This window comes from Sylvia atricapilla, chromosome Z (assembly GCF_009819655.1).
Source record: "Sylvia atricapilla isolate bSylAtr1 chromosome Z, bSylAtr1.pri, whole genome shotgun sequence".
In the NCBI taxonomy this organism is placed as follows: Eukaryota; Metazoa; Chordata; class Aves; order Passeriformes; family Sylviidae; genus Sylvia; species Sylvia atricapilla.
Window position 1 is genome coordinate 29,711,371 of NC_089174.1, and position 23,156 is coordinate 29,734,526.

Below are 23,156 nucleotides of genomic sequence, written 5' to 3' on the forward strand. Positions count from 1 at the left end.
AACCTTCCACAGAACAGCAACTTGTGTCAGTATTCATCCTTTCTTGATTAGCATATTTTAATTATATTTATTTTGCGCAACTTTTTCTGAAGCTAAAAAATCTTGATCTGCTGCGGCATTTTTTCCTGCCAACACAACACTGAAGATAACAGACCCAATGGATCCATCCGTCTATCCCCCAAGGGGATGGCTTGCACTGATCTGTGATCCCAGTGCAGGGAAACCGAAGCATGCATTATATAGTTGCATAAGACAGCTTAATTTATTCTATGTCTAGGACTGCACTCCAAGACCTTGGAGTTGCTCTGAGGTGAGTAGGATCAGCTACTGTTAAGATAACTCATTTTGCTGTAAATGTCCATGGTGCTGTGTTGTCTGAAAACACTCAGATATTTTAGAAGAGATGGACTATGATTCACCTAACATAATTTTAAGGTAGGCCTAGTTTATTTTCTATGCTTATTAAGAATTTAAGTAAGAACACAAAATTTCAGATAAATACTTAAATTACTGCAGCAGTAATGTAGTCCCTAGCTGTGACTGCACAGTGAGGAATGAGAACATCCCTGCACTGCTGTGCACTTCCCACTGTGGCTGCTGTTCCTCTCTGACTTAGCTGAACTGGGATAGGAATGCAGGCAATCTGCTCTGATTAGAAAGCCAAAATGTTTCAGGGAGAAAATGATCCATGGGGAACTGAGGACCAGACTATGTTTTCTGAAACTTTGGCCCTTTCTTGACACAGGCCGGCAACCACCTCTCAGATAAGAATGAAGCAAAGACATAGAATGTCCTTTCAGACACCCACCAAAAGCCACTCAAGCTTCAAAGAACCCAGTCTTCACTGAATGACAATCCTGAGAAAGGATGAAGTAAAATCTGATTAAGAAGTTTAGCATCTACTTCTTAGATGCCTGAAATAAAGAACAGGTCTCCAAACCATTCCTCTCCTGAAGTATGACTGATGTGTGCAGAAGTGTTTTGAGTATCTGATATCTTTCTGATTCAGTTGGATGTTTGTTTTCCCATGATTCTTTTTCATTTGGCTAATGTTATTATATCAGTGAAGGGTTATTTCTGGAGGCAGAAGATTCTGACGTTGGTAGTTTTTGTGTCAGTAGTGTTTTTTCAGCATTTTTGTGAGGATGTATCAGAGCTGGCTGTAGCTGTATGAAGAGGGAGACAATGATTTCTTTTGTGAGTAAGGTGAGATGCCATGTCAGAGTTGGCCATAGGTACTAGCGGATTACTTGGTGTCCTTAATTTTTTATGAAGCTTCTCTTGCTACAAGAGCAGGCAACACCCCCCAGTTGCCACAAAAAGGAGCAGTCTTCTTCCAGGCTATGTGGATGCAGTTTGGAGAGGATCTGCAATGGATGCTTTTGTTCCCCCTTTGCTGGAATGGTAGCGACAAAGCACTTAATCCCTCCATTTAAATGAACCCACTGAGAAGTACTTCCATCATGGTTCCAATATTTGCCAGAATAAGGGACACTGAATGAAACCTGATCTCAGGGCTAGAAATAAATTGCAACATTCAAAAGGCCTGTGCAGAACATAGTAAATGTTTTTCATTTTCTTTAAATCTGTAAAGTTAGAACAGTCAGAGATCTCAGAGAAAAGCAACTGCCATTGCATCACTGCTTTACGGCCTTGAAAGCAAATGACCATAAATAAATGCTCCAGCAAGAACAGATGTTTTGATCTACATCTCTTTTTTTATTGCAAAACAATTGTTACAGAAATTTCAGAAAGTTCTACTGTAGTAATTGCCAACTTCTGCTTTTTATTACGCATCTAAACACAGTCTAAAAGTGCATTGTGAATCCAGTAGACCTTTGGAGAGGACCATTTTCCCTAGTTATGTATATTTAGACAAATGATACTTGAAAAACTTTGTATTAGTCGGAATTTGTTTAAAATAACGTTTTAGTAATTTTTATCCCTTTATAAATGATTGATATACACTTACAAATGATAGCCCAAATAATAAGTGATTAAATAGCTATTAGTATAGAATATTCCAAACACTGTTCCAGACAGCAGTAGCAGCAAATAGACTCTTGTCCTGTACAACAACTGCAGTGGTGGAAAAAAGATATAACTTTAATACAATTTCCTCCTGTGCTGGCATAAAACTGTATTTCACATCCAATTCCCTCTTCTGTCCCTTCCCCCTCCCTCCTGGATACTAAAATAAACAAGAGTTATCACTTCCCTACAGCAGAAACAGCAGCAATTTAATAATCAAATGTTTATACCTAACAGCCTTTTGAAATAAGTATTGTGTGGCTCTATGAATGATCTGAAAGCATACAGCAAAAATTGAAAGGTCAGAGGCAGCTTCACAACCAGACTGGCTCAATGGCTCCATCACTAGACTTCCAACCTGAGGATGATAGAGTGTAATCCATGCCATAACTCAAAGTAATATTGAGTTAGAAATGCAGGATAAACCCACCTCCTTACAAAACTCTGAGTATACCACTGAAATCAGTGGACTTTCTGCAGATTTGCACCATCACTGGTAAAACCGTAGCTGTAGTCAGTCATGGAGAAGAAGCCTGTGTGACCTGTAGTATTTGCTGTATGATTGGCTATAAAGCAGGGTGCACAAAGTTCCTCTGCATCCAATACTACTGCTCCTGTGCCAACATGTGGCAAGGACAGTGAATGGGAAGGGTTTCACTAGGTAAACAATCACTCCCAACTTCTTGTCCCAGTTTGGACTGTGGTTTTATCTAAGGTGGTTGAAGGGAAAATTCATGCTAGGAATCTTCCCCCTTTTTTTTTGAAGAAAATGATCTATACCTAGTACCACTCAACAGAACTGAAAACGTGGCCTTTGTTGATCCAATTATATGTATTTGTGCAAAAATGCAAATATATTATTATTTTTAAGCAGGGGAAGACATTACAACTACTTAAGCATTTCGAGGGAAATCCTGCTCACATTTTCCCTTTGGATGATTATCAGATCCTCTTCAGTATTTAACCTGAGCAACATAACAAGACATTTATGCTTGTCTTGAAAACCTACACCATGAGTTTACAGAGAATTTTGTTTCACTGGCTTACTCTAATACCTTTGATTACTTCTACTCTCAGGACAGATACTGGCTTGCACACACTGCAGTCATTGGACTAAGGCTGCGTGCTGCTACCAGCACATTTTTTTTTTAGCAGTTATTCATGTAGTTGCATTTGCCATGTGCTGACAGTTTCTAAGAAACAAATAATTTTCTTCTCATACAAAAAATATACCTAACTAAGATATTTATCCCCTGACAAAAGACTATCCTTTCCGCAAAAGGTACAAATCAGTTTCGTTGGTTTTTTTTCACCAAAAAAATCTATAAATGGAAAATAAATAAATAAATAAAAAAAAAAATTAATCTATGTCTGGAACCCAGAGCGATTTCTGTATGTAGATGAATGGATATTTTGGTTTTTCATTATATTTTCAAATTATCCCCTCACTGCCCTTTGTTAACTGGCACTTGTGCTAAGAAAATAGTGTAGCACCTGATCTCTTCCAAAAAAAAGAGAGAGCCAAATGTCTGAGCACTGCTGTAGGTTCGCATTTTGTGTTGAGTATTCAAATTTCATAAAATACAATTGTCTTTTAAAAATGATAAAAAATCACTTTGCTAAAGATCAAAAATAATGGAAATAATGTAAACATCCAAAAGTTTGAATTCATTCCTAACTGGATTCATCTTTACAGGCAGGCAATATCAAAATGTTAAGTCTCCTAGCAGTCCAAAGAAATTCATGGAACAATGCATGCATTTTCTTTGACACAAAATATGACTGGACTGTAAGGAAGAGAAACTACTTCAGTCATATGACACTGTTATTGTGAAAGAATAATGTGCTATAGTACAATACCTAGGACAAGTGTATACCCCAACTGTATAATAGAATCACTTAAACTGGAAACAACAAAATGGATTACTATAGGAAAATATTTATAAAATACTGCCCACTGCTTCCTCAGTCAATCAGCATATGTAAACAAACAGCTAAGCTCAGTTGAGTTTTAAAATAATATTATTAAAGTTCATTTATCTTATATTCTTTTGCATAACATGCCAGTTCATCTTTCACACCATCACAACTCATCTGTCACAGCCCACAGTGGCTCATTAGAGGTTTATACATCGGCTCATACAGACGTTTTAGTGGAGCTATACAAAGAAAGGTGTGAAACATACCAAACTTACACACTTTGACCAGAAATGCATATTCCGCGTGTAAAATAATAATTGGATAGTGGAACTTAATGTTTGATGCAACATGTGCTATTTTATTGAATGTTACAGATTTACAAACAAGACCATGTAATGAGATATTAAAACTGTCCTGTAACGTTCACTAATATTACCACATGTCACAACTATATATGTGTCTATTTTCATAAGCTATCCTTTGATACAGAATACATCATATGGCACATGCTATAGCTACATGATGATGGATGATAAGAGTTCTATCTCACTAAATGGTCATAATATCGAGAATGGGATGTCTGGTCCCATTGCAAGAAATGGGTGTTTTATCATCAAATTCAAAAAGGAGCAGTTTGATGCAATGTGTAAAAATCAGGTGAAAATAAAATAATCTAACATCCATCATTATATATTCTATAGACATCACGTTGTAGAATAAATGGGAAACATTCAGGAAAAGTAGTGTTCTGACATCTTGCAATCACACTTTTAACATCTGAATTTACATTTTAAATATAATGGCAAATTTTAGGAGGTAAATAAAAAGTTCTGTTTTATTTTACCTGGAATGTGTGCTCCAGATCAATAAGGTGCTGTATCCTAAACATTTATACAGCTTCTGGGCTTGGCAAATTTTTTTACCCTGACAAACAAACCAACAGAATCTACCCCAGAGAAGAGCCCTATGCCTTGAACTAATTCACTAAGGGCTGCCGAGGAATTTCTACTGAAATTCCTCTTGAGTAGACCAGTAAATGATGAAGATGAAAGAGTCCACAACAGTTTAAGCAGACATTCATAAAAGTAACAAAGAAAACAAAGTAAGAATATCCCCCTCTACTCTCCGTAGATAGATAGATTTGGAGAAGCCTTAGGAAAAGGCTGCTAACAGAAGGTTTGGCACATTTGAAGCATATTGTTAAACACAAGTTCCTTTGCCCTTGGGCATTTTGCTATTGTTCAACAATCAGCCTGCCACAAGCATGCTTCATAATGCACAGAAAGGTTTCTGACCTTTCTTGGTATTGCCATGTGACTGCAATGCTGCACATGGGCTACAAGGCAATTGCATAAACATGGTGTCTTGGTGGAGTTTAGTTCACTGAAAGCCTGATCAAACAGTAGAAAGCAAGGAACACGTTGGTGCAGGAAGTGTGAAACACATTGTTCTTAACATCCCCTTGCTGCATTTCTTTGTTTCCTGAACTTTCCAATGCAGTGACTTGTTAATGAAATGTTTTCACCTTCGTTGCCTCTTTTCTTGAGGCTGATGATTATTTTTCTGTCTAGATTAATTGCCTTTTGGACTTTACTCTCAGATGGTGCTCAGAGTCTCCCAGGGTGAGGACTCAGTGAGAAAACATCAGCTTGTGTTCTCAAAGCTGCCTTTGAAAGATAATTCACATTTAAACAATGTGAAATATGTACTCCACTCATTTTTAGTAACAAAAAGGAGCTGGTTCTACACAGATACTGGTAACTGTTGAGATATTTTAACTCTTAATAGCACTGCTATCAACTTTTTAAAAGCTTTGAAGTTGTGCCATCATAAAGGAACGCAAATTGTTTTTCCAGTTGCAGTTTATGCTTCTCCACCCTTTTCCGGTCTTCTGCATACCCTTCCACCTGTGACCACTGGACACTGTCTCATGAGAAGTTTGAAACTCTAGTTGACAATGTGGACCCTTGGAATGTGGGTGGAGTCAGTGGAGTTACAGGTGTCTTCAACCAAAACCCGTAACTGCACTCCCGTTCAGACACGCTTCCTCCAGCTAAAAGTGCTCAGTGTGTGATACGCTGATGAACGGTGGGTGCCTACTCACAATTGATGGCTTTTGCTGCCTACAGACACTTGCAGTTTCACTTTGGTTCTTTTACTTACCTTAGAAGCATATAGAAATTCTAGTGTTTTCTAGTCATCTGCCAAAAAACCCTTTCCTTTAAGCAGCTTCAGTCTAATTACATGAATCTGGATTCAGACTTCTTGATAAATCCTGTGTAATTTAAAAAGTCCAAATACAGCTATGTTCACTTAAAAAAAAAAAAGGAAAAAAAAAAGGTATTTTTAGGTGGGGGGATGATGTGAAAAATTGGCAGCTCAAATGAAACAGCAAGAAGAACCTGGTAGCAGCATGGTGGATAAATCTCCCCAATTTATATATATAATTAAACTGAGCAGTGAGTTTTAATAGTAAACTATTACTATGGTCTGCTCATCCAATTCTCATTGTTTCATCACATCCTTTGATTTAGTGAGACAACATACTGATGACAAATGTGGTAAAAAAATAAATATATACTATTCCACTTAATTACATTCATCCTGAGCTTGCTCACCTGTGCTAGAATCTAGAATGCCTGTTTTAAACAGGAAATCACCTGACATTTTAACATAAATTCTTCTTCCATTTAAGTTGCAGTAAAAAAGGCATTTCATTTCCCTTTCTGCTCTTGAAAATATAAACTTTCTGTGGTACTAGAAGTTGATACAAAAGGAGACAAGTGAACATTTATAGTTGTTACTGTGTTCATCTTTCTTCATTTCCACAAGTGTGGGATGCAAGGGACTTGGGAGACTTTAGGTTTGTTTGCTGCCAGTTCCTACAGAAATAACAAATGCTTTTCACCAGTCATCACAATGGTGACAATAGATGAAAAAGAGGTTGTGGTTGAAGTCTGGAATATCTGATTTGTACATCTATTTTGCGCCAGTTAATTCCTGCTTCTTAAAAACTTGAATAACAATAAAAGGTCCTAGGATACCCTCTAATAAAAGGCAGATATCTGGACCTATTAATTGATTTCTTCTGACTTGATTAAGGGGGCTTGGTATTTCTCTTGTTTACCAAAGGTTTTGTAAAGCTTTCATCCCTGCTTTTTTCTTAAGTGCAAATGTCAACTGGGTCAAGATGCAGTACCTCAGTGGTGATGCTGAGATTCAAAATGTGCTCCCTTGACCGGTGGCTAATGCCAATTGGACTTGACATGGGGTGATGTGAGGGCTTTTTAAAAATTCTGCTAAGACAAACAGACTGAAGAGCAGATGACCCTTAGACTGCTGGTGAGCTTTGTATAAGCCTAGCTGTGCTTGCTTTCAAAGCTGCAGAAGGCTCCTGCTCTTGACAGTCTCCTCGTGGACAGGTTGTCCCCGCTGCTCTCTGGCCTTGAGGACTTGCTCTTCTCCAAGGGGTTCCGCAGGCCTGCTGTGTTTCTCTGTCTGTCAAGTTTGTCACTGATGGAGTAGCTCTTCCGTGTGTGCTGTGCATATAATACGTTGGACTCCTCTGCAGAGTAGCTGTTGGCTCGCTCTGTTTTTGGGAGTGGGATGCTGTTGGGCAGAGTTGTTGTAGCATTGCTGTCTTGAGGAGATAAGGGGATTCCCTTTTTGTCTTTGACCTCAATATCCTCATGATCAGAGCTTGGGTGGGTTAGTTCAGCTTCTCTCTCTGGGTGGCAGCATCCCAAGTCTTCCACTTTGCCCCTGAGACTTCCAGGGAAACTGGCCCTCTCCGCAATGGCCTGGGGAGCGCTCACACACCTCGTGTCTATGCAATCTGTAATACTTGTGTACTCTGCTGTTTTTACTGGGACACCAAGGCTGCTGAAGTAGCTTCGAGAAGGAGAGAACATGAAGCTGTGAGATTTCACAATTGGTGTTTCCTCCAGAATAAATGGAGTTGTAGCCAGGTAACGACTGCTTTTAGACCGCTCTAAAGTATGATACAAGGGAGGGTCTGAATCCCATGGGATTTGGCAGTCTGTGATTTGTGAATAGTCTGAAGAAAATGCTCTTGTTTCTATCCCAGAGGTTTCCTCATAATCAAGACTTCTGCCAGAGATCTTTTCACCAGCTGTACTGCTGATGTATGCACTATTAGTTAAAAGGGAAGAGGCTATGTGAGCTGGCAGAGCTGCATCATCGGGACCAAGAATATTTATGGAGCTCTCGAGAGGTTCTGTGTCAGAATGCATCTCATCCATGGCAGAAACATAGATGTCTATGCAAGATGATGGTCTTCTGGAGTCTGGGGCAATTGACAAAGTGCTGGTAGGGGGTAAAGGAGCCTTTCCTTCTTTTGCTATTGAGTGGGAACTGATTGCCCGATGTAGGCTTGGAGATCTTTCCTTAAAAATGCTTTCCAACTTTTCCAACCCACACTTGTCTTTCATATTTGTTGCATAGAAGGAGTGGCTTCGCATGCGGGGTGTGATCGTAGGTGATGTTGGAGACATGGACTCCTCGCCAGTGGGATCGATACTCTCTTGAAGCTTGTAGGCATTTCCTTCCTGGCTGTTGAAACTACTCTGTCTCACTATGTAGGCTGCATCAGTACAGTCAGATGAGGTCCTGGATCGTATCTTAGTTGTCTCGCCTCTCTCAATGCCAGTCATTTTTTCTAAGGCAGTCACCATTCGCCCCATCATGTCTTCCAGCTGAGCAAGCCTGATGTCCACGGTCTGCAGAGAGGCCTTCATACAGTGCTCTCTCTCATTTACTTCTTCCAATCGCATGGCCATGTTCTCCACCCTTCAGAAAGAGAGGAATTAAACAGGTAAATTTCTATAAAGCAGTGATGTTCAGCTAAGAGCCTACCAAACCAGTTGGGAACAAATACTATTCAAATCCCAAAGGCAATGGATACCACCTCAGCTGCTTCAAAATCCTGCTAAAAGAAGTTTGGCAAAAAAAAAAAAAAAAACCCCACCAAAAAACCAAACCCAAAAACTATGCATTCAGGGAACTACTAGTGGGTTAAACCAGGGCCATCAGCTGTATAATGCAGAAGGGGCGTTTGGGTGTGTGTCATTCCAGGGACAGGAGACTTATTACATAAATGTTACTACGAATTAGTCCCTCTTTGTTTTCAAAGGTTCTAATTAGGTGATCCAGAATGAATAATTCTTATAGCAGATGCCACATGATGCTGTCCCCAGTTGTGCCACAGGCAGGATCATCACAGTTAAATGCAGTGCTAAGTGAAGTAAAGAAAGCAGGCAATGCGCGACAGAAGAAAGGCACTTTCACATTTGTTTTCCTGGTGTTTGCCCCAGATTTGCACTACCTAGTCCTATGTGAATCTAAGGAGATAGTTTCTTTGTTCTCTGATTGATTTTTAGCTCAGATTTGTAGGGAAAAAAATAGAAAATACAAAAATTGTAGAAAAAAGAGGAGAGGGGAGGGGAGGGGAGAGGAGGGGAGAGGAGAGGAGAGGAGAGGAGAGGAGAGGAGAGGAGAGGAGAGGAGAGGAGAGGAGAGGAGAGGAGAGGAGAGGAGAGGAGAGGAGAGGAGAGGAGAGGAGAGGAGAGGAGAGGAGAGGAGAGGAGAGGGGAGGGGAGGGGAGGGGAGGGGAGGGGAGGGGAGGGGAGGGAAGAGGAGAGGGAAGAGGAGAGGGAAGGGAAGGGAAGAGGAGAGGAGAGGGAAGAGGAGAGGAATTCAGCTCCCTACAGCAAGTCTCACATTCCTGGGAAATACAGGCTTTTCCTGTGAAGTCTGTGAGTTTTGAAGGCACAAGCACAACAAATTAAATGTGCAGCAGCAACTGTATTGCTAGCATCAGTCCTCAATAGACAAATGAACAAGTAATCACTGCTAAGAAATGAACTGGTAGCTTCAAGGAATCTCATTCTACTCATTATCATTTAGGCACCATTCTGTTTCTAGTTCTACCAGCTTCTCCAACAAAACAGATTAATGTTATTGCAAGTACAGGAGGTAATTCGACAGTGAGAGCAGTTTACATGGGAAGCAGTTGGATTTTCACTGATGTTATTACTTATAGTAACTGCTGTTTTATAAAAGCAATTATACTTTTGAAATATTTATTAGCCAATAATTGAGTCCTTCACCCCACTTTCACATTCTGTAGCAACTGATCCAAGATGATGAACAGATAAAACATTACAATTTTAGGGCTGTCAGACATAAGGAAAAAAATTACTGGATTTTACTGGACAATTACAGCTCAGATTACATCCCACAAAAACCCTTTCATCCCAGCAACAGTTACTAAGAATTGTAGTGAATTTTATAACATTCTTTACAGCTAATTGGATAATCTGGTTGTGGTCTTGCTGTTTTGTTCTTGTTGTTGCTTATGCCACTGTTTGGGTTTGATTTGTTCTTTCTTTCCTGCTTTGACAGCTGCATACAAGTGAAATGATTTTTAATACAAACATAAAGAGTTGGTCTGTGAGTGGAACTGTCCATAGTGAGGCAAGTTTTGCATCTTGCATTCACATGAGGGCTATGCAATGCTACTGAACACATCTAATGCATCCCAAGGATAACCTGGAATAATACCTCGCTGGTAGGTGTTCTTGCATTCATTCTGCCTTCCCTGAATGTGATCTGGCAGCTACTGTCAGTGCCACAGAGCGTCAGACTAGGCAAAGAGAGACTTTTGAGTTATGTGGTCTGTTGGTTGCTATGGAACTGGTGACAAATGTGATGGCATTGATAATAGTGGAAAATATATAGAGAAAGTAACAAGATAAGCACAGAATAGTCTGGGTTTGGAAACCAGGGGTAACCAGAGATGTGCATAGGCAGCTGAAAAATACATACATATGTTTACACTTCATGAGCCCTGACTATACAATTTTATTTACAAAAGGAAAGTTTGAAAGATGATGGTCTCCTCCAACCCCAAAGACATTAGCTTAGTCATCCTTAGTTATATATATTGCATATGGTTACTCCAGAATGTTTAACAAATATTTATTCTATTAGTGATATTCTCTGATATTAATTTCATGTTCAGTTCTCATTCAGTTTAGTAATCATTCATCATACAGAACAGCACCATGTTCTAGGAGTGAACCTATTAGAAACATAATAGAATCACATCAGCCAAGCACTTTGAAAATAGGAGGATATAGTCTGGAGAAACACAGCCATAATCTGGTCTTTAAAATGTTCTAATGAGTGAATTTTTCTATTTTCCCATATTCTTGGGAAAGCATTCTTACACCCAGTGAATAGATGGCCTGACCTGTATTTCCTTTAGGAATAGTTTTGAATTATAACACAACTTCTAAATAAGAATGCCTAAGCTTTGCTTTGTATTTTTCTTTTTCTCCATGTGTATTCACAACAAGAATAAACCTTTTAGCAAATCTCACAATATCCACCTATGATGTCTCCTTTGCACCTGTGCTTCTCCTTGCAGCAAGACTTATTCAATATAGTAGAAAATGCCAAACCATGCTAATGGAATAAGAAGAGAAAAAGAGAAGGCTACATGTAAAACATCCATCAAGGTGTGCTTCTGAAGCTCAAAAATTTCTACTAGTGAAACAAATGTGGACTTTACCAGGACAATATTCAGTAGTGAGGTCAGAACTCAGAACCTGGCAAAGATTTTATATTACTTGCAATAAGATTTTTAAATTATGGTTTGGGAGATGATTACTTCTGCTGGCATTCATTTTGATTTAATTATTTTAAACCTTTGCATATTAGTTCATCAATAACTTATTTAAAGTAATTCTTTAATGGGCGTAAGGCATTCTTTTCAGAAGTTGACCTCTTAACTGAATGCTAGAGTTAGGTTCACAAGTCTCTTTGTTGACCTAGGTCCATTTCTAAGACATCATCATACTTCAAAATCCTTTTCAACAACCACAAACACGGATGACATGAAAGTCACTTACAGAGATACCACTGAGCTTGTGATAGGTGATTGTGGAATGGTTTTATTTAAAAAAAACATAGACAGCATTTCCCAGCTGTGTAACAGGGTACTTTGCCTGACATCTCTTGGTAAAGCAGTGCTGATGCAAGCAGCCAGTTTTTCCCAGGTGCAGTGGTTTTTCCTGGCTAAGGAAGTGGGTTGTCATGGCTGCATTCCCACTGGAGCCTAAGACCATTTAACCCTTTATGACCACAGAGAGGTGCCACCAGAGTCACAGACTTTTCCAGTTGTCTATTTCATGTGTGGGTGGGCCTGGTAGGGTCAGTCGTTTTTACTAACACAAAGCTATTTCTGTGCATGTCAGCCTGCCAGCTCTGAAATCAAGGTAATAGCTATCTCATCACCCACACCAATCCTGTACATGTAATTGCACTGCAGATTACAAAATACTGTACTAATGGATACCACAGAGTACCACAAATGACATAATGATATCTGCTCTAACCAGCTTATTTGCTTTTCAAATACTGTTATCATGTGACCCTGCTCCTTTTGAAATCAACATGAGGTTTTGCTGGTATGAAAGATTTGAGACCTGTTCACATGGAACAAATGCTTACTAAAGTGATTGCTTCAGTGGCTTCATGCCAGACGAAGAAAAATAGTGCAGTCTTTTTTGATCATATTACACATCTTTGTACAGGTCAGGATGCTATGCAGTGATTAGAAAGGAAGATTCTCCACAAAAGGTCATGATTTTTCCACTGCAGTGAAGTGAATTTGTCCAACTTAGCTTTCCCCACAGGTCTCCAGGAGATTCACCATGCATGCATTGATAAATGCACTCAAGGGAAACACCTTGCAGCCTTGTATTGCTCTATTTTTTTTATTTTTTAGTTAGTCCATAACTTCATCTGGTATGTATCAGTAACCTGATGCTACTTCCACATGCTTGTGTGAGATCCCAGCTAGTGGGCTAGTGTAGCAGAGCATCTCCCTCCCACAAGAGCTTATCTGTTGTTTGTTAGCCAGTCAGATAACTCAAGCAGTACATGCTGTCTTGTATTTCATGGGGTATAATCTTGTATAATCACTGAGTGATTTTGGTGCCATGGTCACTGGTCTGGCATCTCCTAACTGCCAATAAAAATCTTACTGTTGAAGTGAGATCTGGTAAGATAGGCTGAATTTCTGACTGACAGCCACTTACTTTACAACTATAAAAGCCACACAAAACTGTCACAAGGTAGAAATCTTGTATACATTTTCCTGGAAATGTATGGAGTTTCTCCTGTTAGCAGGAGCTTACTTTGTGATTATTCTCCAGGGGTTAAGTGAAGGTATTTTGTGTTCATTATTATAATTTTGGTGGTAAATGACATTCAAGTCCTAATCAGTATGGTTTCTTTTGCTAGCTCTAATACGGTAAGTACCTTGATATAGCGAACTGTTTTATGCTGTAATTTACTAGTAGCTATTTTATTTATATACTGTGGAGTAACTAATTCTGATTAAGATTTTTCTTCTGTAATAGTTTGTCTGTTTAATAAATAATTAATTTTTATAGAAATATAAAAATATATCTGATTTGCCATCATTAGAACTTGCCAAAGTGATTCCTTAATTTTAAACTGTTGGCAAAATCCAAGGCTAAGGAAGGACTGACTTTCATTTAGACCACTTTCTGTGAAGGAGTTTAAATATACAGTAGAGTTCTTTCTTCCCATCAGAGTCAGAAGTCAGAAGAAGCAGGGCTACTTTAATAAACTTTGTAGTTCCCACTTTCCCAGCAAGAGCTACTTCTCTGCGCTGCTTAGTACTTCGTCAAGGAAAGACAAACATCAAGTGTTCTAATGCTTTTAATTTCTGAATGTGAAGTGATCAGGTAAAGGAGGGATTCTATCTGGTGACATCAAATATGGAGACATTTGTGGTGTCCCTTGTTACAAAAGAAGTAAGGAGATTCCTGAACTGATGCAGGCCCGCAGGATGCCAGGGTGGACTATTCCAAGGTGATGGTATAAACTGAAGCTTGTTGCAGGTGAGTCAGACAAGGCATTGCTGTCCTGCCCCAGCACAGCCACTGACTGCATAGCTGAAATAATTAATTGACACCCAGGTGAATGCATCAATAAACAGGATCTCTTCTTGTTTTGATTTCCTGAGCCACTAATCTGTCTCTGTGACCTACTGAGGTTTGAAGCAAGACTCTGTTCCCATCTTACATTTTGCTTCCAGTGCTAAACCTCTACTGCTTCCAGGTACTCTGGGCTTTGTATGCAGGGTGTGCAGCTGTTCCTCCTCCTAGCAGGACCTGGAGCACTTGGATGAACCCAGCTACAATTAGGAGCTACTCAAGAGGAGGGGAGCACTATCACACATGCACAGAAGTGAGGGAAGGCAGTGGCTGGTCCAGGCCCAGTTATATCACACAGGCTTGTCCCAACACTTTCTTCTTGAGCCTAGCAGCATGCTTAGTTTTAGGAGGAACTTCACTCAAATTTGCAGGATTTTCTGGTTCAATTTTATACCACACAAAGCCAACTTAATTGGACACATGACTAAACTGGTCATATAATACCCATGTTAAATATGGCTTTTAACACGGATATTATATTTGGTCTACTACTACAGGTTAATGATTGGGCATTGAAAAAGAAACTGTAATCTTGCATCTTCTCTGCTTTCTTTGCTCTGCATCTTGTTACTTGTGCAAAGAAACTCTAAAGTGCAAATCTGGATTTTATATATTTGAATGTTCTACAGATTACAAAAAATAATTTTAGTGTTGTCATGGCTCAAGAATGGTATTCCTCAACTTAGAAACCATGTTGCCATCTCCCCTCTCCTGCTCCAATTGGAGGCACAAAAGGCGAAGTTTGAGATAAGAACAGCTTACTGGAAATAGCAGTGAAATAATAAACATTAATAGCAACAAAATTACAACAAAATGTGGAAGGAGAGGAAGAAGAAGATGACGAAGAATTAGAATTAGAATTTGAAGAAATTATTTACAGTGAAAAGGCCCTGACAATAAACAGTACCAGATTGTTCCATCCATCATGTTTTCTCAACCAGAAGGAATCCCTCCTCCTCAGAAGCAAGAGTTCCTTTTCCCCTGCCCCTGGCAATGACATAAGGTGGTATCAAACAAGCTCAGCACCCTTCCAAGCCCTCCTGCAAAAATTAACTCCATCCTGGTTGGAACCCAAGACAAGCATTTTAGATTTAAACAACTTGCCCATGATGGCTGGCAAGGCAAAAGACTCAGGTATTCTGTTTACATACATAATGCATTATGTATGATACTCAGATAGCCCTGATTCCTCAAGTATCTTTTAAATATTCCTCAGACCCATTATGAAATAAGAACTGCAATCAGCTGGGACGTCATTGCTGATAGTGTGCTTGGGTCTGGGAGTGACCCCTGTACCCCACAGGGTCACTGCCTGGATCTCTCTTACAGAGCTGGGGCACACTAGTCTCCACATTAAGCTGTTGGACAAGGTAAATGGATTTTTAAAGGGGTATTTCTCTGCCAGGCTCAGGTGTTTGTCTTCATTTAGGATTCATGCCCATGAACTTCATTCTGGAACAAGGTGTTTTAAGCTTTTAATTTAAATCAGGGATAAGGGCTCTTTTCCTATAAAATAGGGCCAGCACAGAATGAAAAGGCAGACTTAAGTTTTCATTTCCAATGACCTAAGCACTTGCATGATGTAGGGAAGGACCTAGCTAGATTACTTCTTATTTACAGGTCGTCAAATATACCTCTTCCTTCCTTGGCCACCAAAAGAAAAGCCGTATTTAGAGATTTGAGCCTGCATCTATAATTTATTTTTTAGTTCAGTTCTGTGGCCACTGGACTATCAGAACACAAGAAAAAAGGGCACTCAGTTGGACCACAGGCCAATTTATCTACTATCTTACTTTGAAGTATATATAATTCTTCCTCCTGTATGTTCTTCAGTCTTTAACATTTTTTTGCGACATGATCTCTATGTATTTAGCAGTCCTTACTGGATTTTTCTTTCATAAGCTTGTCTAGTCTTGTTTGAATGTGTGTAGCCTTCTAGCTGATATCATCAGCTTCTTTTAGACCTCACCATCTTTCAAAAAATTGTCTGTTACCCTACTTACTGCATAAAAAAAGGGATCACCCATTTTCTGGTTTTTTTGAACCCAGCATACTGCTAAATTATTCAGTTACTTCCCTATACCTTTTTCTGAGTGTGACAGTAAACAGTTGGTTTCTACTCACCCTTTCCTTACACTCACAGTTATACAGACCTCTATAATTTCATTCCTCATTTGTCTCTTCCAGATGCAGTAATGCTGTATTATGTGACTGCACATATTACTGCCTTTACAAGGCAGCCATTCCATGCCAACTTCCAACTTCCTTCTAATACCATTTTCTAAAATGCAAGTTTGGGGAGTGCTTCCGTTTTCAGTAATGCAGATGATTAAATGGTATTGTATCTTCTATTCCTGCTCTGGGATAGATTTATTTCAAAACCAAATTAACAGCATGTTTCCTTGCCTACAGAAAACATAGTTTAGGCATAGCTGAATCAGAGGCAGTGCTGGAAGTTTATGTAGGAGGAGAAGAGTGTTGCATCTGTGTAACTGTTGGAAATGAAAACTCACCTGTTCTCTGTTATTCAGATTAAAGAGGAGTTTTCCAGGAGTGGAGTATTCACTGGTTCATTAATTTTATTAATATTTAACAAGATATTACCCTAAAATATTTATTGGCAAAAGTGCTATGAATCGAACATAAACTCTTGTCCTCTAAAGCTGAGCTCAGCAGTGTTCCATGAAGCATATGAGCACCACAGAGGTTCAACAGACCTAGAGAATTTTAGGACTGGTGGATTTGAAGACTAGCAACTTCCACTAAATTACTAAATTACTTCCACTAAATGTTTTCCTTTGTGCATTGCCATAAGTGAAATGTCTTGTTCCATTTAAAATCCATGTTGCTATTGGTCCCAATGAAACTAGTTTACCTAGCCAGGCTATCCTGAAACAAGGCTTGCTTCTTATCTGAATGGCTCACAGATAAACCCTAAAGTCATGGTTTTCATTGAGGAACTCTAACTTACTATCCCATTTTGTTCTGACTACTTGTGCCCTGAAATTCTGCTCTAAGAACTGAAATGCAAGCATAATTGGTGCCCCCCACTGCATCATTTATACTTTAATACAACTGGATAAAAAATCCCTTTTACAAAACTTATCATACAATGATGTGGGTTGGAAGGGACCTTAAAGATCATTCAGTTACAACCCTCCTGCCATGGGCAGGAACACTTTGCCCTCGACTGGGTTCCTCAGAGCCCCATCTAGCCTGGCCTTAAACACACTTACTTTAGCAAAAAAAACCCAAAAAACAAAAAAACACCAAAACAAAACAAAAAACCAAAACCAAAACAAACAAACAAACAAACAAAAAAACCAAACCAGAAAAAGAGAAAATTCATCACATTTACCACTTTACTTTTTAATTAAGACTTCCCAAAACTATTTTATTTCCTTTTTCAAGAAAAAAAGAAGGAGTGAGACTGGTGACAGAAACACATTTCCAGATCAACTTATGAAAACAAAAAAGTGCACCTTTCTGAAGTCACACGGATTCTTTCATCATTGGAGGAGTTGAATCTATCATCCTTTTCTCTGAAATACTCTTCTATGCACTGCTCTTCAAAGTCATGGACCTTTTTCAATTCATCCTCAGTTATGAAAAGTTCTGTGAAAAAAAAAAAATGAGTTTCATACTAACATGGGAAACTAACGACATTCTTATTTATGAAACTCATGGACTAAACTTTCATATGCAAGTATGCAGCATTTTGAAATGAAAGCAGATAGATGCTGTAAATTACTTAATTAGTGGCTTTAGTTATATATGATTCTGGAGACAGAAGTACTTAAGTAGGCAAATGCTGAGCAAATGTGAATATATTTTGATTACATGAGATCTAAACACTGCTGCTGGTCAGTTCCTGAACAGATGGTGAAAGCCAAAGCCCATTGTAATTGATCAGATATATAATGAGATTAGGAGACTGCTAAGAAAGAGTCTGAGAGTACAGGGGTCTGTCTGATGTGGCAAGAACAGACATCTGCAGGCAGCAGTGTGATGGGAGTGGGAGGAGAGCTGTCTGGTTGTATCTCCAGTGCCACAGGGGGACTACTGCTCCCTCCTCACAGGGAAGTGGGCTGTGGCATGGGCTAATGCTGGAAAGAGATACACATCCCTTAGCTCCCTGCCTCTGGCATGTACAATAGGCAAGGTGGAGATATTCTGCCTTGAAGAATTAGGTAGATAAGAGGAAAGTGTTATCAAAATAATATGACAGATTTTCCCTCATGGTTATGGACTTTATTTAAAGTTGAGGAACTAACTATTCCTCCAGTCTAGCCAGAGTCAAGGAGAGACTGTGTACACCAAATTGCCTTTTACTATCTCTAAGCTTATCCAGGCAAAAAGTGTGCTCAGGGGAAGTAGGTGCTGTTTGCTCTGTATTTTCAAAAATAAAGCTGGAAGTGTAATGGACTGAGAAGAATTCCAGCAATAATAGACCTCTAGTAACAGCAAAACAAACCTCTTTGCTTTGAAGGAACAAATAGGGTAACAACCCCAAACCCCAGAAAAATACAGCTTCCTTAACATTGCAAGGAGAATGAAGGGTTGGGCAAATCAGGCAAAGCTAACTTATTCAGGTAAGGCTTTTGCATGTAAAAGCTGTTACTTTGCTGGGAAGGCTATCAAGGTGCTGGACTTTGACTTCATGCATGTCAAACACTATACAATATGAAAGGCATTGGAACATCCCCTCTGTGCATTATCCAAGTCTTACTCAATCCATAGTCTCTCTCATCTGGGTCACTTTCATGTTTCCTCCATCTGCAGCAGAGGTGCTGAAATATCATCGTCATATGGCTGAAAATGATCAGAGGCGGTGGGAGAACAGGTCTTTCATGGAATGTCATGATGAGCTGGTACCTTTGGAACTTCCAGACTTGATTTGATATAGATTTGACTTCAAAAAACGTGTTGCTAGAAGGCAAGAAGAGGAAAATAACATCAGACTGAAAATGGCTTTGGGTGCTTTGCCAAAGATAATATGACAACATCATAAACTAGATACATTTCAATAACACTCGCAAATGTTTCCTTGTCACAAAAACAGGAAGCAGAACAAAAGAGTAAGTTTGTGCCTGGGCAAAGCACAATGATAATCAGCCTTTTTGAAGTACCTTATGACTGTAAATATCTGCGCTGTACAACCCCTGAGTCCTACAGCAACCCATTGAGATGGGGTTGTATTTTTACCCTTGTTTTTCCTATTGTGAATGAATGATGCTGTAACTGAACCTTATTTGGCTTCTTTGCCCTGGTTCCCATTAGGTGTCTGTGTGTCTGTCCTTGGAAATGAGCACAATGTGAAAAACTTGGCATTTCCCTTGCTTCCTGGAGACAAGCCTCTTTCCCTCTCTCCCTTACATCATCAGAAAATGTCTCTCAGCCAAAGCTCAGCAGTCTTTGTAGGCTATGAACAATGTGCATCCTCCCCAAGTCTGTACTTTGCAATGTGTCACTCACTTGAAAACAGCAATGAGAAGATTCACCAAAAGAATGTTTGCTACCAAGAGGTAGCAGGCCATGATGGCAGGAACGATCCATGCTCCTGTCTTGCAGGGAGGTAGCTGGATTATTTTGCCATCCTCTCGGGTTTCATTTTGACCACAAGGTGCTGGGAACAAAATTTAAAAACAAAAAATTACAAAATGGGAATGAACCTTATTTTTCAGTAGTTTTTGCAGAAATATTTAAATTTTTATAATGGCCTGCTTGCCAAGGCAACATCTTCCAAATAACAATGACATTGGCATTCTCCCCTCAGACATTTATGCTTTGTACCAATGATTTTACAGGATGTTTGTTATGTGCTGTGGGTATCAAGATATTTCTCTCAGGACACATGGCTGGTGTGAGTAAGCCGCCTGTTTGCACACATAATATGGTAGTCTGGTGGTAATTAGTGGCTGTGAAAATGAAATTATTGAATTGTTTAATCATACAAAAAAGCTTGCATATTATTTCTTTAATGGTGAAAATCTTGTATTTTTTTATTGATTGAGAGGGATGTGATAAATAAGGAAAAGGAAGTCCATGAAAGTAAATTAAAGAGTAGACATTTATTGCTGTGCACTGTACTGTCTCCAGCCCCTCTAGGACATACACATAATGACTTTCTGCTATTAAGGGCTCTTGACTGCATGCCTAGAAACAGTGGGAGAGATTATCAAGTCTTTACTGTACTAGGTACAGGGACATGTATGCAGCAGAGATGCCACCTGCTTCTTCCACAAATACATTGGAATCAAAATGTTCTCGGTATTAATATTGTAGATACGAAGCAAGGGGAGAGAAAACATCGTGAAATAGTTTTCCCCGCTTGTGTTTTAATATGCCTTCATGTGCAGTGATGGGTAATTTGCCTTTGCAAGCATGGGTTCAGTTTATGTCTCTTTAGCTACAGTCCTTGTGGTTCTCTGTATCTTCATAATCAGCTCGTCAAGAAAATAATGGAAGCAGCAGCTTACATATACAAACCATCTTAGTAAAATTTGTACAGCACTACAGCTAGTGTCCCCTCATCTCCATCAAAAAGAAATTTAAGTAAGGAATTTCCAAAGTGCTCAGCACTGGCTCAGTTCCTAGTGATATCAATGGGCAGTTTGTACTGACTTCATGGAAAATAAAGTTTGCTGATGTCATACATAAAATTTCATTGTATTGCAACAAATTCATATTTCCAGTACCAACCACTGCATCTTCTCAAAAAATTTCTTCTGAAATTGGTTCATAATTGAGCTCAACATTCACTTGTGCATGTCTGTATTAACAATCATATTACATTATGTGTGAATTTGGTACTTTGTTTTGGGCATTACACATAGGTCCTAGCCTATTACCACAGAAATATTGTAGCCATATGGGATACAAGACTACATGATATCTCCAAAAATATTTAACTCACTGAAAAAGAAATTACAAAATCAAATACAAGCAACACTGCTTTTTACTGGCAGCTCCATTATGTTTGGACACGTGGTCCAGTCCTTCCTATTTATAAAAACGTGTTTTATTACTAAAGCAGGCTGAGACTATGCAATTCTTCATTTCTCAGTAAGCATCAAGTTTCAAATCATTTTAAGGCAGTGCTATTTCCACACTGCTCCAAGCAGCTGTTCCATTTAGACATTCAAAATACTGTCAGGGAGGTGCTGTGAGTGTGGGGCTCTCTGCTCTTAGCCTTCACTCTGCAGAAACTGCACCATTTAGTACCTCTTGCTATCAGCACTCATTGCAAAACTTACATCTCTGTTTGTGTGGAAACATTAACTTGCTCATATATTGAGTCAGAGGTACAAAGTCAAACACAACAAAGGACCAAAACCCATCAGGATTGTACCAGTGATAGAACAATCACAGTATCAGTTGATGAAACCTAACGTCCTTTTTTCTGCTGAAAACAGAACAAACAATATCCTTTCAAGTAATGAGAAAAATTTTGAAAAGGATTTTTCAAACCTTAGATAAATGAGATCAAAACCTCAGCTCCAATCCTGGTTCCAACTTTTTTTCTAAAAAAACCCATAAAATTTAATCTGGAAAAAAAATCAGTGAGGAAGACAAAAAAATATCTCTCCTGCTCTACTTGCTCACAACCGGGTAATCTCTGTTGGTTTATGCCACTCAGTGATGACCAAATTAGATTTTCTATGCAGACATGTTCCCACAGTCTATTCTATACACCTGCTGTTGTTCAGCTTGTCCTGTAGATTTGCAGAAGTTTTTCTCTTTTGCATATTCTGTTGTGGGTACAGTTTTTAAATAACATGGGAATACTTATTTCTTGGTTTACTTTGGAAAGATGAACCACCACTTAATTGTCGTATCTTCAGCTGCATAAGAAAACATATGACATATGTCCAAAAATGCAGAAGTCTGTGTTCCATGGCACATCACTGATCATCTTCCTTCATCTTTCAACTATGACATTTATTTTCAAAAATTTTTTCTTCCACTATTAAATAAAGGTGTGTGATCTGCCTCATCCCTGAGGAATCTGCATTACCTTTCATGTGTAACATCATTAGAACATTTTAATTATTTTTTGGGAAATGAAGTAATTTTTGTAGTATGTGCCGTTATATATTTCAAAGTAATATATTTCATAGCACAATATTAACATGTATGAAAACTTGTCTCTTCTGTTTTACATTATAGTCTTGCTCTAACACAAATTACAGAATAGCAAATTAACTCAAGTAAAATGCTTTACTGAAGCAAATTCTGTTAGCATATGATACGTCAATCTCAGGTAACTGAAAATGCCAGCAACTCTGATACCTACAGGCCATTGATACAGTTATGACATTATGTCCAGAGCTTAGGCTTTGGAAAACAGTAAGTGGTTGGAATTTTAATTTCAATTATATGAATTAACACCACTCAGCTTTCAAACACTGCATCCTGACACCTGTATATATACATACTTTTTGCATCCCTTGTTTCCTTTTTCATGATCTCTTTCCATGCTTATTTTTCCTTCCTGAGTCCCACTTACAGTTTCCTGCTGGGCCTTTCCTTCTGGATATCTAACCCTTCCTCTTTCCTGTCCAGAAAATAGTTGCAAAAAACCCAACAGTAATCCAAGCCCCTGAGGGTTTCAGGCTCAACGTGGTGGCAGAGCTCAGGAAGAATTAGTTTCCCTGCTGTAATTACTGTCATGACATTGGTCACTGCTCACTTCTACTGTTGGGTGGTGGGTTTGGCAAAGGATGCTTGTGAGTTTCTGCATCATGACTGTTTCCCTAGCTGCACCCTTCCAAAGCATGTGTGGGAAATAATGAAGAGAAAAAAGTGCATAATTGAACAGCTCAACCACTGAATAGCTTTTTGCCTTTGATTAAAACTTCTCCTACAAAAATGGATACCACTTTTACAATGCAAGCTGATTTATTTGAAATCACAAGAAACTGAGGAATGCTTTCCTATGTTCGCAGTTCTAAATAAAGTGGAAGCAAATAAGTGCAACCAAATAACAAAAAACAACTTTTTTTTTTTTTTCTTTTTAAATCAACTCTGGATATTTTTAATGCACTTTCATTTTCCTATTTATGAGTAGACAGGCACCTTCCAATTTTGACCCACAAAGAACCCAAAGGATGTGAAAGTGTTTTATCATTTCTGAATCAAATGTCTAAGCAA

General features: G+C 38.9%; 1 protein-coding gene across 1 annotated transcript in view; it reads right to left on the reverse strand.

The window, feature by feature from the left end:
- Window positions 1-7,188: 7,188 nt before the first annotated feature.
- The window catches only part of TRPM3 (transient receptor potential cation channel subfamily M member 3), a 265,094-nt gene continuing 249,126 nt past the window's right edge, over window positions 7,189-23,156 (reverse strand). The window contains exons 22-25 of the mRNA XM_066340019.1: window positions 19,479-19,629; window positions 18,733-18,932; window positions 17,486-17,618; window positions 7,189-8,760 (exon numbers count right to left, since the gene is read on the reverse strand). Of these exons, the coding sequence (XP_066196116.1) occupies window positions 7,311-8,760; window positions 17,486-17,618; window positions 18,733-18,932; window positions 19,479-19,629 (1,934 nt within the window). The 3' untranslated portion in view covers window positions 7,189-7,310. The remainder of the gene's footprint in view (window positions 8,761-17,485; window positions 17,619-18,732; window positions 18,933-19,478; window positions 19,630-23,156) is intronic.